General features: G+C 60.6%; 1 protein-coding gene across 1 annotated transcript in view; it reads right to left on the reverse strand.

Moving 5' to 3' along the window:
• Positions 1–17,251, reverse strand: part of LOC142078385 (cartilage-associated protein-like) — a 35,962-nt gene extending 18,711 nt beyond the window's left edge. Inside the window, 2 exon segments of the mRNA XM_075140848.1 lie at positions 14,214–14,423; positions 16,788–17,251. Coding sequence (XP_074996949.1) covers positions 14,214–14,423; positions 16,788–17,240 — 663 coding nt within the window. The 5' untranslated portion in view covers positions 17,241–17,251.
• Positions 17,252–17,538: the final 287 nt, after the last annotated feature.

The following is a 17,538-nucleotide window of genomic DNA, read 5'->3' on the forward strand; positions in this document are numbered from 1 at the left end:
CATCATCTGGCTGCTTCAGAAGAAACGTGTGAGCTGCTGCAATAGCTTTTGGAAGGTTATTCGCCTACACAGGGATGGGAAAAAGAGGAAGGCGGGGGCAAAAGGGTAACTGGAAAAAAAACTTCAAGGGTTCAATCAAACCAAAGCGTTCCGCTTGTTTTCTCCCTGCCCCCGCCAGATGTCCCATTTAGTGGAAACGCAAGGAATCGCAGTATCTGAGGGGATAGCGCGAGGGACGGACCTCGATTTAGAGAACAGAACCATAGAATCATATCATAGAATCGTTAAGGTTGGAGAAGACCTCCAAGATCATCGAGTCCAACCGTCAACCCAATGCCACCATGCCCACTAAACCGTGGCCCTAAGCGCCACACCTACACGTCTTTTAAATACTTCCAGGGATGGGGACTCAACCACTTCCCTGGGCAGCCTGTTCCAATGCTTGACCACTCTTTCAGCAAAGAATTTTTTCCCCATATCCAATCCAAACCTCCCTTGGCGCAACTTCCTCTCGGCCCATCGCTAGTTACTTGGGGGAAGAGACCAACGCCCACCTCACTACAACCTCCTTCCAGGTAGTTGGAGAGGGCAACAAGGTCTCCCCTCAGCCTCCTCCACACTAAACCGTCCCAGTTCCCTCAGCCGCTCCGCGTGAGACTGGTTCTCCAGACCCTTCCCCAGCTTCCTGGCCCTTCTCTGGACACGCTCCAGCAACTCAACGTCCTTCTTGTAGTGAGGGGCCCAAAACTGAGCACAGGATTCGAGGTGCGGCCCCACCAGTGCCGACTGCAGGGGCACGATCACTTCCCTACTCCTGCTGGCCACCCTATTTCTGATACAGGCCAGGAGGCTCTTGGCCGCCTTGGCCACCGGGGCACACTGCTGGCTCATGTTCAGCCGCCTCTCAACCAGCACCCCCAGGTCCTTTTCTAGCCGGCAGCTTTCCAGCCACTCGGCCCCAAGCCTGTAGCGTCGCATGGCCTTGTTGGGACTCAAGCACAGGACCCGGCACTTGGCCTTGTTGAACCTCGTACAATTGACCTCGGCCCATCCAGCCAGCCTGTCCAGGTCCCTCTGCAGAGCCTTCCTACCCTCGAGCAGGTCAACGCTCCCGCCCAACTTGGTGTCATCTGCAACCTTACTGAGGGAGCACTCAATCCCCTCATCCAGATCGTTGATAAAGATATTGAACAGGACTGGCCCCAAAACGGAGCCCTGGGGAACACCGCTCGTGACCGGCCGCCAACTGGATTTAACTCCGTTCACCACAACTCTCTGGGCTCGGCCGGCCGTCCAGCCAGTTTTTGACCCAGCAAAGAGTACGCCTGTCTAAGCCGTGAGCCGCCAGCTTCTCTAGGAGAATGCTGCGGGAGACAGAAGATGAAGATGAGAAGGAGGGAGAAAATGGTCAGTCAGGTCCTGGACAGAAGGACGACCAGAAGCTAGAAAGCCAGCATGCAATCTCTTCAAGGAGGCGTCCCCAGTCTTGGCTGACCCAAGAGCAAAAAGCAGCTCCCCTTGCAGGGCCAGCGCGAGTGCCACACCTCAGCAGCCGATTTTCGCTTTCTTCCTTCCCGCGGCTGTAACCAAAGGGGACTTTTGCAGGTATCAGGCGATCTGCGAGTCACAGCCTGGGGGCTGCCGCACTTGACAGACCTGGAGCAGAAGAGAGCGAGCGAGGAAGATGGAGAGGCCGAGGGAGAGGAAGCAGCGAAGAGCGCTTGCACTAGCGGAGCGGTGAGGCGAAGGGGGTCCAAAAGGTTTCAGAGAAGGTGAGAAGAAAGCAAGGCGGACGGAACGATGAGAGGGGCAGGGCTAGGAACAGCCCAGCTCCAGGAGAAGGAGGCAGGGTCCAGCGGCCGGGGGTCTGGGAAGAACCGGAGGGGCTGATCGAGGGGACGTGCTGGATGAGCTGTGGGAAAACCGGTGCAGCGGGAGCCGGACGGTACTGCGTGGGCAAGCAGGGGGAAAGAGAAGGCCCGCGGTGGTCCCGCTGTGGGTCAGACGAGGTGGGTGGGAGGAAGGGGCTGGAAGAGCTGCCAGGGAGAAGATGAGGAAGTGCAGGGTGGGCAGCGCGGGGGAGGGCAGGGAGTGGGGGTCCCGAGCCCGGAGGGGGAGAACTGAGCGGGGGGGAGGGCGATTGGCGGCTGCAGTGGTGTGGAGGAGGCGCTGGGGACCGAGGCTGCGTCCCAGAGTGAGCTGCTGCGAGGGCCAGGCGAGAGGTGGTGACGGGAGGAGGCTTTTGGCGCCTTGGTGGCCCGGGGCAAGCGCGTCCACGGAGGCTGTGCAGGGTGAGGGCGTGGGGGGGTGTCGTGGTTTAACCCCAGCCAGCAAAAATAAACGCCACGCAGCCGCTCGATCACCCCCCCCCGGTGGGATGGGGGAGAGAATCGGGAGGGCACAAGTAGGAAAGCTCCCGGGTTGAGCTAAAAACAGTTTAATAATTGAAATAAAACTAAGTAGAACAGTAATAATAACAATGAGAACAACAACAATAACAGAATACACAAAACAGGCAATGCACAACACAGCCGCTCACCGACCGCCGACCGCGTGTCACGAACGGGGGGCGAGCCCCCCCCCCCCCCCCCCCCCCCACCTGGTTTTTATACTGAGCGTGATGTCACATGGTATAGAATACCCCATTGGCCAGCTGGGTCCACCACCCCGGCTGTGCTCCCCCCTCCCGGTGCAAGCATCACCCAGCAACAGCCAAAGCATCAATGGGCCATCAACGCTCCTTTCCCAGCGACCCCAAACCACAGCACAGCCCGCAGGCTACTGGGAAGAAAGTTAACCCTGTCGCAGCCGGAACCAGGAGAGGGGGCAAGTGGGTGGTGGGCAAGTGGGGTGGGGGCGGGGCGGGGGGCTTAAGGGCGTCGGTGGCAGGGGTGCCGGCGGGAGTCAGTGTGGCGTCACACTACCCCCAGGGGGCCCAATCAGGGGAGCTAAGCAGGGGCGGCCCCGGCTACTGCTGGGATGGGAGACTGCCCCGGGACACCCCTTTTGCCCTCTGCCCCTTTCCCTTCGGGGGATTTTCCCCCTCCTCTCCTGGCCTGGGTGTCATCGTCCTCCTTCTAAAGCCTCCTCGCAGACCACGGGGAAATTGCCCGCGGCGGTGGAAATGGCTGAAGGGCCACCTCCCCCCTGCTTTTTGTCCCGCCGGCGGGGGGGCCTGCAGCGTCAGCGCCTCTGCTGCTGGCCTCTAGAGCGGGAGGGGCATCTGCCACCTCCTTGGGGTGGGGTGGGTGGAGGTGTGCGAGGCCTTTCTGCCCAGCCAAGGTGGCGGGGGGGCTTCCTGCGTCCCCTCTGAGGAGCCGGGGCCAGTCCCCGGGCCTGGCCCGGACGGAGCGTGTGGCGTGCTGGGAGGCGCTGGGAGGCGAGGGCAGCAAAGAAGAGGAACAACTGAGACCACGTAAGCAAATGGGATCCTTGAATCTCACCCAAGAAGAGCAGTAAGAGAAGGGAGTTCCAAAAGGCCAGACTCTGAATAAGAAGCATACCTCCTCAGGTTTTGTCTCCAAGTCTTTCATGTGCTCCTCAGCATCAGGGATGCTCTTCTAGTGGGCCGTACTTCTTTGCATCATTTCATCATCTGGCTGCTTCAGAAGAAACGTGTGAGCTGCTGCAATAGCTTTTGGAAGGTTATTCGCCTACACAGGGATGGGAAAAAGAGGAAGGCGGGGCAAAAGGGTAACTGGAAAAAAAACTTCAAGGGTTCAATCAAACCAAAGCGTTCCGCTTGTTTTCTCCCTGCCCCCCGCCAGATGTCCCATTTAGTGGAAACGCAAGGAATCGCAGTATCTGAGGGGATAGCGCGAGGGACGGACCTCGATTTAGAGAACAGAACCATAGAATCATATCATAGAATCGTTAAGGTTGGAGAAGACCTCCAAGATCATCGAGTCCAACCGTCAACCCAATGCCACCATGCCCACTAAACCGTGGCCCTAAGCGCCACACCTACACGTCTTTTAAATACTTCCAGGGATGGGGACTCAACCACTTCCCTGGGCAGCCTGTTCCAATGCTTGACCACTCTTTCAGCAAAGAATTTTTTCCCCATATCCAATCCAAACCTCCCTTGGCGCAACTTCCTCTCGGCCCATCGCTAGTTACTTGGGGGAAGAGACCAACGCCCACCTCACTACAACCTCCTTCCAGGTAGTTGGAGAGGGCAACAAGGTCTCCCCTCAGCCTCCTCCACACTAAACCGTCCCAGTTCCCTCAGCCGCTCCGCGTGAGACTGGTTCTCCAGACCCTTCCCCAGCTTCCTGGCCCTTCTCTGGACACGCTCCAGCAACTCAACGTCCTTCTTGTAGTGAGGGGCCCAAAACTGAGCACAGGATTCGAGGTGCGGCCCCACCAGTGCCGACTGCAGGGGCACGATCACTTCCCTACTCCTGCTGGCCACCCTATTTCTGATACAGGCCAGGAGGCTCTTGGCCGCCTTGGCCACCGGGGCACACTGCTGGCTCATGTTCAGCCGCCTCTCAACCAGCACCCCCAGGTCCTTTTCTAGCCGGCAGCTTTCCAGCCACTCGGCCCCAAGCCTGTAGCGTCGCATGGCCTTGTTGGGACTCAAGCACAGGACCCGGCACTTGGCCTTGTTGAACCTCGTACAATTGACCTCGGCCCATCCAGCCAGCCTGTCCAGGTCCCTCTGCAGAGCCTTCCTACCCTCGAGCAGGTCAACGCTCCCGCCCAACTTGGTGTCATCTGCAACCTTACTGAGGGAGCACTCAATCCCCTCATCCAGATCGTTGATAAAGATATTGAACAGGACTGGCCCCAAAACGGAGCCCTGGGGAACACCGCTCGTGACCGGCCGCCAACTGGATTTAACTCCGTTCACCACAACTCTCTGGGCTCGGCCGGCCGTCCAGCCAGTTTTTGACCCAGCAAAGAGTACGCCTGTCTAAGCCGTGAGCCGCCAGCTTCTCTAGGAGAATGCTGCGGGAGACAGAAGATGAAGATGAGAAGGAGGGAGAAAATGGTCAGTCAGGTCCTGGACAGAAGGACGACCAGAAGCTAGAAAGCCAGCATGCAATCTCTTCAAGGAGGCGTCCCCAGTCTTGGCTGACCCAAGAGCAAAAAGCAGCTCCCCTTGCAGGGCCAGCGCGAGTGCCACACCTCAGCAGCCGATTTTCGCTTTCTTCCTTCCCGCGGCTGTAACCAAAGGGGACTTTTGCAGGTATCAGGCGATCTGCGAGTCACAGCCTGGGGGCTGCCGCACTTGACAGACCTGGAGCAGAAGAGAGCGAGCGAGGAAGATGGAGAGGCCGAGGGAGAGGAAGCAGCGAAGAGCGCTTGCACTAGCGGAGCGGTGAGGCGAAGGGGGTCCAAAAGGTTTCAGAGAAGGTGAGAAGAAAGCAAGGCGGACGGAACGATGAGAGGGGCAGGGCTAGGAACAGCCCAGCTCCAGGAGAAGGAGGCAGGGTCCAGCGGCCGGGGGTCTGGGAAGAACCGGAGGGGCTGATCGAGGGGACGTGCTGGATGAGCTGTGGGAAAACCGGTGCAGAGGGAGCCGGACGGTACTGCGTGGGCAAGCAGGGGGAAAGAGAAGGCCCGCGGTGGTCCCGCTGTGGGTCAGACGAGGTGGGTGGGAGGAAGGGGCTGGAAGAGCTGCCAGGGAGAAGATGAGGAAGTGCAGGGTGGGCAGCGCGGGGGAGGGCAGGGAGTGGGGGTCCCGAGCCCGGAGGGGGAGAACTGAGCGGGGGGGAGGGCGATTGGCGGCTGCAGTGGTGTGGAGGAGGCGCTGGGGACCGAGGCTGCGTCCCAGAGTGAGCTGCTGCGAGGGCCAGGCGAGAGGTGGTGACGGGAGGAGGCTTTTGGCGCCTTGGTGGCCCGGGGCAAGCGCGTCCACGGAGGCTGTGCAGGGTGAGGGCGTGGGGGGGTGTCGTGGTTTAACCCCAGCCAGCAAAAATAAACGCCACGCAGCCGCTCGATCACCCCCCCCCGGTGGGATGGGGGAGAGAATCGGGAGGGCACAAGTAGGAAAGCTCCCGGGTTGAGCTAAAAACAGTTTAATAATTGAAATAAAACTAAGTAGAACAGTAATAATAACAATGAGAACAACAACAATAACAGAATACACAAAACAGGCAATGCACAACACAGCCGCTCACCGACCGCCGACCGCGTGTCACGAACGGGGGGCGAGCCCCCCCCCCCCCCCCCCCCCCCCCACCTGGTTTTTATACTGAGCGTGATGTCACATGGTATAGAATACCCCATTGGCCAGCTGGGTCCACCACCCCGGCTGTGCTCCCCCCTCCCGGTGCAAGCATCACCCAGCAAGAGCCAAAGCATCAATGGGCCATCAACGCTCCTTTCCCAGCGACCCCAAACCACAGCACAGCCCGCAGGCTACTGGGAAGAAAGTTAACCCTGTCGCAGCCGGAACCAGGAGAGGGGGCAAGTGGGTGGTGGGCAAGTGGGGTGGGGGCGGGGCGGGGGGCTTAAGGGCGTCGGTGGCAGGGGTGCCGGCGGGGGTCAGTGTGGCGTCACACTACCCCCAGGGGGCCCAAGCAGGGGAGCTAAGCAGGGGCGGCCCCGGCTACTGCTGGGATGGGAGACTGCCCCGGGACACCCCTTTTGCCCTCTGCCCCTTTCCCTTCGGGGGATTTTCCCCCTCCTCTCCTGGCCTGGGTGTCATCGTCCTCCTTCTAAAGCCTCCTCGCAGACCACGGGGAAATTGCCCGCGGCGGTGGAAATGGCTGAAGGGCCACCTCCCCCCTGCTTTTTGTCCCGCCGGCGGGGGGGCCTGCAGCGTCAGCGCCTCTGCTGCTGGCCTCTAGAGCGGGAGGGGCATCTGCCACCTCCTTGGGGTGGGGTGGGTGGAGGTGTGCGAGGCCTTTCTGCCCAGCCAAGGTGGCGGGGGGGCTTCCTGCGTCCCCTCTGAGGAGCCGGGGCCAGTCCCCGGGCCTGGCCCGGACGGAGCGTGTGGCGTGCTGGGAGGCGCTGGGAGGCGAGGGCAGCAAAGAAGAGGAACAACTGAGACCACGTAAGCAAATGGGATCCTTGAATCTCACCCAAGAAGAGCAGTAAGAGAAGGGAGTTCCAAAAGGCCAGACTCTGAATAAGAAGCATACCTCCTCAGGTTTTGTCTCCAAGTCTTTCATGTGCTCCTCAGCATCAGGGATGCTCTTCTAGTGGGCCGTACTTCTTTGCATCATTTCATCATCTGGCTGCTTCAGAAGAAACGTGTGAGCTGCTGCAATAGCTTTTGGAAGGTTATTCGCCTACACAGGGATGGGAAAAAGAGGAAGGCGGGGCAAAAGGGTAACTGGAAAAAAAACTTCAAGGGTTCAATCAAACCAAAGCGTTCCGCTTGTTTTCTCCCTGCCCCCCGCCAGATGTCCCATTTAGTGGAAACGCAAGGAATCGCAGTATCTGAGGGGATAGCGCGAGGGACGGACCTCGATTTAGAGAACAGAACCATAGAATCATATCATAGAATCGTTAAGGTTGGAGAAGACCTCCAAGATCATCGAGTCCAACCGTCAACCCAATGCCACCATGCCCACTAAACCGTGGCCCTAAGCGCCACACCTACACGTCTTTTAAATACTTCCAGGGATGGGGACTCAACCACTTCCCTGGGCAGCCTGTTCCAATGCTTGACCACTCTTTCAGCAAAGAATTTTTTCCCCATATCCAATCCAAACCTCCCTTGGCGCAACTTCCTCTCGGCCCATCGCTAGTTACTTGGGGGAAGAGACCAACGCCCACCTCACTACAACCTCCTTCCAGGTAGTTGGAGAGGGCAACAAGGTCTCCCCTCAGCCTCCTCCACACTAAACCGTCCCAGTTCCCTCAGCCGCTCCGCGTGAGACTGGTTCTCCAGACCCTTCCCCAGCTTCCTGGCCCTTCTCTGGACACGCTCCAGCAACTCAACGTCCTTCTTGTAGTGAGGGGCCCAAAACTGAGCACAGGATTCGAGGTGCGGCCCCACCAGTGCCGACTGCAGGGGCACGATCACTTCCCTACTCCTGCTGGCCACCCTATTTCTGATACAGGCCAGGAGGCTCTTGGCCGCCTTGGCCACCGGGGCACACTGCTGGCTCATGTTCAGCCGCCTCTCAACCAGCACCCCCAGGTCCTTTTCTAGCCGGCAGCTTTCCAGCCACTCGGCCCCAAGCCTGTAGCGTCGCATGGCCTTGTTGGGACTCAAGCACAGGACCCGGCACTTGGCCTTGTTGAACCTCGTACAATTGACCTCGGCCCATCCAGCCAGCCTGTCCAGGTCCCTCTGCAGAGCCTTCCTACCCTCGAGCAGGTCAACGCTCCCGCCCAACTTGGTGTCATCTGCAACCTTACTGAGGGAGCACTCAATCCCCTCATCCAGATCGTTGATAAAGATATTGAACAGGACTGGCCCCAAAACGGAGCCCTGGGGAACACCGCTCGTGACCGGCCGCCAACTGGATTTAACTCCGTTCACCACAACTCTCTGGGCTCGGCCGGCCGTCCAGCCAGTTTTTGACCCAGCAAAGAGTACGCCTGTCTAAGCCGTGAGCCGCCAGCTTCTCTAGGAGAATGCTGCGGGAGACAGAAGATGAAGATGAGAAGGAGGGAGAAAATGGTCAGTCAGGTCCTGGACAGAAGGACGACCAGAAGCTAGAAAGCCAGCATGCAATCTCTTCAAGGAGGCGTCCCCAGTCTTGGCTGACCCAAGAGCAAAAAGCAGCTCCCCTTGCAGGGCCAGCGCGAGTGCCACACCTCAGCAGCCGATTTTCGCTTTCTTCCTTCCCGCGGCTGTAACCAAAGGGGACTTTTGCAGGTATCAGGCGATCTGCGAGTCACAGCCTGGGGGCTGCCGCACTTGACAGACCTGGAGCAGAAGAGAGCGAGCGAGGAAGATGGAGAGGCCGAGGGAGAGGAAGCAGCGAAGAGCGCTTGCACTAGCGGAGCGGTGAGGCGAAGGGGGTCCAAAAGGTTTCAGAGAAGGTGAGAAGAAAGCAAGGCGGACGGAACGATGAGAGGGGCAGGGCTAGGAACAGCCCAGCTCCAGGAGAAGGAGGCAGGGTCCAGCGGCCGGGGGTCTGGGAAGAACCGGAGGGGCTGATCGAGGGGACGTGCTGGATGAGCTGTGGGAAAACCGGTGCAGCGGGAGCCGGACGGTACTGCGTGGGCAAGCAGGGGGAAAGAGAAGGCCCGCGGTGGTCCCGCTGTGGGTCAGACGAGGTGGGTGGGAGGAAGGGGCTGGAAGAGCTGCCAGGGAGAAGATGAGGAAGTGCAGGGTGGGCAGCGCGGGGGAGGGCAGGGAGTGGGGGTCCCGAGCCCGGAGGGGGAGAACTGAGCGGGGGGGAGGGCGATTGGCGGCTGCAGTGGTGTGGAGGAGGCGCTGGGGACCGAGGCTGCGTCCCAGAGTGAGCTGCTGCGAGGGCCAGGCGAGAGGTGGTGACGGGAGGAGGCTTTTGGCGCCTTGGTGGCCCGGGGCAAGCGCGTCCACGGAGGCTGTGCAGGGTGAGGGCGTGGGGGGGTGTCGTGGTTTAACCCCAGCCAGCAAAAATAAACGCCACGCAGCCGCTCGATCACCCCCCCCCGGTGGGATGGGGGAGAGAATCGGGAGGGCACAAGTAGGAAAGCTCCCGGGTTGAGCTAAAAACAGTTTAATAATTGAAATAAAACTAAGTAGAACAGTAATAATAACAATGAGAACAACAACAATAACAGAATACACAAAACAGGCAATGCACAACACAGCCGCTCACCGACCGCCGACCGCGTGTCACGAACGGGGGGCGAGCCCCCCCCCCCCCCCCCCCCCCCCCCACCTGGTTTTTATACTGAGCGTGATGTCACATGGTATAGAATACCCCATTGGCCAGCTGGGTCCACCACCCCGGCTGTGCTCCCCCCTCCCGGTGCAAGCATCACCCAGCAACAGCCAAAGCATCAATGGGCCATCAACGCTCCTTTCCCAGCGACCCCAAACCACAGCACAGCCCGCAGGCTACTGGGAAGAAAGTTAACCCTGTCGCAGCCGGAACCAGGAGAGGGGGCAAGTGGGTGGTGGGCAAGTGGGGTGGGGGCGGGGCGGGGGGCTTAAGGGCGTCGGTGGCAGGGGTGCCGGCGGGGGTCAGTGTGGCGTCACACTACCCCCAGGGGGCCCAAGCAGGGGAGCTAAGCAGGGGCGGCCCCGGCTACTGCTGGGATGGGAGACTGCCCCGGGACACCCCTTTTGCCCTCTGCCCCTTTCCCTTCGGGGGATTTTCCCCCTCCTCTCCTGGCCTGGGTGTCATCGTCCTCCTTCTAAAGCCTCCTCGCAGACCACGGGGAAATTGCCCGCGGCGGTGGAAATGGCTGAAGGGCCACCTCCCCCCTGCTTTTTGTCCCGCCGGCGGGGGGGCCTGCAGCGTCAGCGCCTCTGCTGCTGGCCTCTAGAGCGGGAGGGGCATCTGCCACCTCCTTGGGGTGGGGTGGGTGGAGGTGTGCGAGGCCTTTCTGCCCAGCCAAGGTGGCGGGGGGGCTTCCTGCGTCCCCTCTGAGGAGCCGGGGCCAGTCCCCGGGCCTGGCCCGGACGGAGCGTGTGGCGTGCTGGGAGGCGCTGGGAGGCGAGGGCAGCAAAGAAGAGGAACAACTGAGACCACGTAAGCAAATGGGATCCTTGAATCTCACCCAAGAAGAGCAGTAAGAGAAGGGAGTTCCAAAAGGCCAGACTCTGAATAAGAAGCATACCTCCTCAGGTTTTGTCTCCAAGTCTTTCATGTGCTCCTCAGCATCAGGGATGCTCTTCTAGTGGGCCGTACTTCTTTGCATCATTTCATCATCTGGCTGCTTCAGAAGAAACGTGTGAGCTGCTGCAATAGCTTTTGGAAGGTTATTCGCCTACACAGGGATGGGAAAAAGAGGAAGGCGGGGCAAAAGGGTAACTGGAAAAAAAACTTCAAGGGTTCAATCAAACCAAAGCGTTCCGCTTGTTTTCTCCCTGCCCCCCGCCAGATGTCCCATTTAGTGGAAACGCAAGGAATCGCAGTATCTGAGGGGATAGCGCGAGGGACGGACCTCGATTTAGAGAACAGAACCATAGAATCATATCATAGAATCGTTAAGGTTGGAGAAGACCTCCAAGATCATCGAGTCCAACCGTCAACCCAATGCCACCATGCCCACTAAACCGTGGCCCTAAGCGCCACACCTACACGTCTTTTAAATACTTCCAGGGATGGGGACTCAACCACTTCCCTGGGCAGCCTGTTCCAATGCTTGACCACTCTTTCAGCAAAGAATTTTTTCCCCATATCCAATCCAAACCTCCCTTGGCGCAACTTCCTCTCGGCCCATCGCTAGTTACTTGGGGGAAGAGACCAACGCCCACCTCACTACAACCTCCTTCCAGGTAGTTGGAGAGGGCAACAAGGTCTCCCCTCAGCCTCCTCCACACTAAACCGTCCCAGTTCCCTCAGCCGCTCCGCGTGAGACTGGTTCTCCAGACCCTTCCCCAGCTTCCTGGCCCTTCTCTGGACACGCTCCAGCAACTCAATGTCCTTCTTGTAGTGAGGGGCCCAAAACTGAGCACAGTAGTCGAGGTGCGGCCCCACCAGTGCCGACTGCAGGGGCACGATCACTTCCCTACTCCTGCTGGCCACCCTATTTCTGATACAGGCCAGGAGGCTCTTGGCCGCCTTGGCCACCGGGGCACACTGCTGGCTCATGTTCAGCCGCCTCTCAACCAGCACCCCCAGGTCCTTTTCTAGCCGGCAGCTTTCCAGCCACTCGGCCCCAAGCCTGTAGCGTCGCATGGCCTTGTTGGGACTCAAGCACAGGACCCGGCACTTGGCCTTGTTGAACCTCGTACAATTGACCTCGGCCCAGCCAGCCAGCCTGTCCAGGTCCCTCTGCAGAGCCTTCCTACCCTCGAGCAGGTCAACGCTCCCGCCCAACTTGGTGTCATCTGCAACCTTACTGAGGGAGCACTCAATCCCCTCATCCAGATCGTTGATAAAGATATTGAACAGGACTGGCCCCAAAACGGAGCCCTGGGGAACACCGCTCGTGACCGGCCGCCAACTGGATTTAACTCCGTTCACCACAACTCTCTGGGCTCGGCCGTCCAGCCAGTTTTTGACCCAGCAAAGAGTACGCCTGTCTAAGCCGTGAGCCGCCAGCTTCTCTAGGAGAATGCTGCGGGAGACAGAAGATGAAGATGAGAAGGAGGGAGAAAATGGTCAGTCAGGTCCTGGACAGAAGGACGACCAGAAGCTAGAAAGCCAGCATGCAATCTCTTCAAGGAGGCGTCCCCAGTCTTGGCTGACCCAAGAGCAAAAAGCAGCTCCCCTTGCAGGGCCAGCGCGAGTGCCACACCTCAGCAGCCGATTTTCGCTTTCTTCCTTCCCGCGGCTGTAACCAAAGGGGACTTTTGCAGGTATCAGGCGATCTGCGAGTCACAGCCTGGGGGCTGCCGCACTTGACAGACCTGGAGCAGAAGAGAGCGAGCGAGGAAGATGGAGAGGCCGAGGGAGAGGAAGCAGCGAAGAGCGCTTGCACTAGCGGAGCGGTGAGGCGAAGGGGGTCCAAAAGGTTTCAGAGAAGGTGAGAAGAAAGCAAGGCGGACGGAACGATGAGAGGGGCAGGGCTAGGAACAGCCCAGCTCCAGGAGAAGGAGGCAGGGTCCAGCGGCCGGGGGTCTGGGAAGAACCGGAGGGGCTGATCGAGGGGACGTGCTGGATGAGCTGTGGGAAAACCGGTGCAGAGGGAGCCGGACGGTACTGCGTGGGCAAGCAGGGGGAAAGAGAAGGCCCGCGGTGGTCCCGCTGTGGGTCAGACGAGGTGGGTGGGAGGAAGGGGCTGGAAGAGCTGCCAGGGAGAAGATGAGGAAGTGCAGGGTGGGCAGCGCGGGGGAGGGCAGGGAGTGGGGGTCCCGAGCCCGGAGGGGGAGAACTGAGCGGGGGGGAGGGCGATTGGCGGCTGCAGTGGTGTGGAGGAGGCGCTGGGGACCGAGGCTGCGTCCCAGAGTGAGCTGCTGCGAGGGCCAGGCGAGAGGTGGTGACGGGAGGAGGCTTTTGGCGCCTTGGTGGCCCGGGGCAAGCGCGTCCACGGAGGCTGTGCAGGGTGAGGGCGTGGGGGGGTGTCGTGGTTTAACCCCAGCCAGCAAAAATAAACGCCACGCAGCCGCTCGATCACCCCCCCCCGGTGGGATGGGGGAGAGAATCGGGAGGGCACAAGTAGGAAAGCTCCCGGGTTGAGATAAAAACAGTTTAATAATTGAAATAAAACTAAGTAGAACAGTAATAATAACAATGAGAACAACAACAATAACAGAATACACAAAACAGGCAATGCACAACACAGCCGCTCACCGACCGCCGACGGCGTGTCACGAACGGGGGGCGAGCCCCCCCACCCCCCCCCCCCCCCCCACCTGGTTTTTATACTGAGCGTGATGTCACATGGTATAGAATACCCCATTGGCCAGCTGGGTCCACCACCCCGGCTGTGCTCCCCCCTCCCGGTGCAAGCATCACCCAGCAACAGCCAAAGCATCAATGGGCCATCAACGCTCCTTTCCCAGCGACCCCAAACCACAGCACAGCCCCCAGGCTACTGGGAAGAAAGTTAACGCTGTCGCAGCCGGAACCAGGAGAGGGGGCAAGTGGGTGGTGGGCAAGTGGGGTGGGGGCGGGGCGGGGGGCTTAAGGGCGTCGGTGGCAGGGGTGCCGGCGGGGGTCAGTGTGGCGTCACACTACCCCCAGGGGGCCCAATCAGGGGAGCTAAGCAGGGGCGGCCCCGGCTGCTGCTGGGATGGGAGACTGCCCCGGGACACCCCTTTTGCCCTCCGCCCCTTTCCCTGTGGGGGATTTTCCCCCTCCTCTCCTGGCCTGGGTGTCATCGTCCTCCTTCTAAAGCCTCCTCGCAGACCACGGGGAAATTGCCCGCGGCGGTGGAAATGGCTGAAGGGCCACCTCCCCCCTGCTTTTTGTCCCGCCGGCGGGGGGGCCTGCAGCGTCAGCGCCTCTGCTGCTGGCCTCTAGAGCGGGAGGGGCATCTGCCACCTCCTTGGGGTGGGGTGGGTGGAGGTGTGCGAGGCCTTTCTGCCCAGCCAAGGTGGCGGGGGGGTTTCCTGCGTCCCCTCTGAGGAGCCGGGGCCAGTCCCCGGGCCTGGCCCGGACGGAGCGTGTGGCGTGCTGGGAGGCGCTGGGAGGCGAGGGCAGCAAAGAAGAGGAACAACTGAGACCACGTAAGCAAATGGGATCCTTGAATCTCACCCAAGAAGAGCAGTAAGAGAAGGGAGTTCCAAAAGGCCAGACTCTGAATAAGAAGCATACCTCCTCAGGTTTTGTCTCCAAGTCTTTCATGTGCTCCTCAGCATCAGGGATGCTCTTCTAGTGGGCCGTACTTCTTTGCATCATTTCATCATCTGGCTGCTTCAGAAGAAACGTGTGAGCTGCTGCAATAGCTTTTGGAAGGTTATTCGCCTACACAGGGATGGGAAAAAGAGGAAGGCGGGGCAAAAGGGTAACTGGAAAAAAAACTTCAAGGGTTCAATCAAACCAAAGCGTTCCGCTTGTTTTCTCCCTGCCCCCCGCCAGATGTCCCATTTAGTGGAAACGCAAGGAATCGCAGTATCTGAGGGGATAGCGCGAGGGACGGACCTCGATTTAGAGAACAGAACCATAGAATCATATCATAGAATCGTTAAGGTTGGAGAAGACCTCCAAGATCATCGAGTCCAACCGTCAACCCAATGCCACCATGCCCACTAAACCGTGGCCCTAAGCGCCACACCTACACGTCTTTTAAATACTTCCAGGGATGGGGACTCAACCACTTCCCTGGGCAGCCTGTTCCAATGCTTGACCACTCTTTCAGCAAAGAATTTTTTCCCCATATCCAATCCAAACCTCCCTTGGCGCAACTTCCTCTCGGCCCATCGCTAGTTACTTGGGGGAAGAGACCAACGCCCACCTCACTACAACCTCCTTCCAGGTAGTTGGAGAGGGCAACAAGGTCTCCCCTCAGCCTCCTCCACACTAAACCGTCCCAGTTCCCTCAGCCGCTCCGCGTGAGACTGGTTCTCCAGACCCTTCCCCAGCTTCCTGGCCCTTCTCTGGACACGCTCCAGCAACTCAACGTCCTTCTTGTAGTGAGGGGCCCAAAACTGAGCACAGTAGTCGAGGTGCGGCCCCACCAGTGCCGACTGCAGGGGCACGATCACTTCCCTACTCCTGCTGGCCACCCTATTTCTGATACAGGCCAGGAGGCTCTTGGCCGCCTTGGCCACCGGGGCACACTGCTGGCTCATGTTCAGCCGCCTCTCAACCAGCACCCCCAGGTCCTTTTCTAGCCGGCAGCTTTCCAGCCACTCGGCCCCAAGCCTGTAGCGTCGCATGGCCTTGTTGGGACTCAAGCACAGGACCCGGCACTTGGCCTTGTTGAACCTCGTACAATTGACCTCGGCCCAGCCAGCCAGCCTGTCCAGGTCCCTCTGCAGAGCCTTCCTACCCTCGAGCAGGTCAACGCTCCCGCCCAACTTGGTGTCATCTGCAACCTTACTGAGGGAGCACTCAATCCCCTCATCCAGATCGTTGATAAAGATATTGAACAGGACTGGCCCCAAAACGGAGCCCTGGGGAACACCGCTCGTGACCGGCCGCCAACTGGATTTAACTCCGTTCACCACAACTCTCTGGGCTCGGCCGTCCAGCCAGTTTTTGACCCAGCAAAGAGTACGCCTGTCTAAGCCGTGAGCCGCCAGCTTCTCTAGGAGAATGCTGCGGGAGACAGAAGATGAAGATGAGAAGGAGGGAGAAAATGGTCAGTCAGGTCCTGGACAGAAGGACGACCAGAAGCTAGAAAGCCAGCATGCAATCTCTTCAAGGAGGCGTCCCCAGTCTTGGCTGACCCAAGAGCAAAAAGCAGCTCCCCTTGCAGGGCCAGCGCGAGTGCCACACCTCAGCAGCCGATTTTCGCTTTCTTCCTTCCCGCGGCTGTAACCAAAGGGGACTTTTGCAGGTATCAGGCGATCTGCGAGTCACAGCCTGGGGGCTGCCGCACTTGACAGACCTGGAGCAGAAGAGAGCGAGCGAGGAAGATGGAGAGGCCGAGGGAGAGGAAGCAGCGAAGAGCGCTTGCACTAGCGGAGCGGTGAGGCGAAGGGGGTCCAAAAGGTTTCAGAGGAGGTGAGAAGAAAGCAAGGCGGACGGAACGATGAGAGGGGCAGGGCTAGGAACAGCCCAGCTCCAGGAGAAGGAGGCAGGGTCCAGCGGCCGGGGGTCTGGGAAGAACCGGAGGGGCTGATCGAGGGGACGTGCTGGATGAGCTGTGGGAAAACCGGTGCAGAGGGAGCCGGACGGTACTGCGTGGGCAAGCAGGGGGAAAGAGAAGGCCCGCGGTGGTCCCGCTGTGGGTCAGACGAGGTGGGTGGGAGGAAGGGGCTGGAAGAGCTGCCAGGGAGAAGATGAGGAAGTGCAGGGTGGGCAGCGCGGGGGAGGGCAGGGAGTGGGGGTCCCGAGCCCGGAGAGGGAGAACTGAGCGGGGGGGAGGGCGATTGGCGGCTGCAGTGGTGTGGAGGAGGCGCTGGGGACCGAGGCTGCGTCCCAGAGTGAGCTGCTGCGAGGGCCAGGCGAGAGGTGGTGACGGGAGGAGGCTTTTGGCGCCTTGGTGGCCCGGGGCAAGCGCGTCCACGAAGGCTGTGCAGGGACACGCCACGCTGTCCCCTCGCACGCTTGGCTTGGCTTGGCTGGAGGGTGACACAGCACCGGGCGAGACTTAGCGGGGGGAGCCGAGGCAGGGCAGAGAGATGGGACGGGAGGGGAGGAGGAGGCAGGGCCGGGCCTCACCTTGAAGTAGGCGAACTGCAGGTACTTGTAGGGCTCGCGCCGCTGGAAGTCCTCGAGCAGGTCGCGGCCGGGCTGGGCCTGGCGGAAGGCGGGCAGCCCCTGCTTGCAGCGCCGCAGGCACTGGGCCCGCCGCAGCACCCCGGCCAGGAGGCGCAGCTCGGCCAGCGCTCCCCCGGCGGCGGCGGCGGCGGCGTGGGCGGCGGCGGGGGGCTGCCCGGCGGCGCTGCAGTTGCGGTGGCAGAAGGCCTCGCTGTCGCGCAGCAGGCGGTAGAGCCGCATGCTGACCTCCAGGTAGTTGACGCTCTCGGGCCAGTTCTCGGTGCTGTACTGGTCCAGGCCGTAGCGGTAGGCGGACTCGAGCGGCATGAGCTCGTCCCGCGGGAAGCTGCGGAAGCTGTAGCGCTCGTACTGCGCCCCCGCCGCCGCCAGCAGCGCCGCCAGCGCCAGCCACATGGCTGCGCCTTCGGCCGCCGCCCGGCCACCACGTCGCCGCCACGGGGAGAGCGGAGCGGCGGGGCCGGGGCCGGGGGAGGTGTCGGGTCGGTGGGCGGGGGAAGCCGGTCCGGCCCCGCCCCGGAGAGGGTGTGCGCGGCCGTGGGGAAAGTCGGGGGTGGGGAAAGCGGGGCCGAGCTGGGCCGCCTAAAGGCGGTGCTGGGGCCGGTCTTGGAGTTGGGACAGCGTGCAGCCACCCTGCCCTTAAGGTAGCACTGAGGAGCGCCCGCCCACCCGCCGCCGTCCGTCATGCTGCGGC

The sequence above is a fragment of the Calonectris borealis genome, chromosome 2 (assembly GCF_964195595.1).
Source record: "Calonectris borealis chromosome 2, bCalBor7.hap1.2, whole genome shotgun sequence".
Taxonomy (NCBI): domain Eukaryota; kingdom Metazoa; phylum Chordata; class Aves; order Procellariiformes; family Procellariidae; genus Calonectris; species Calonectris borealis.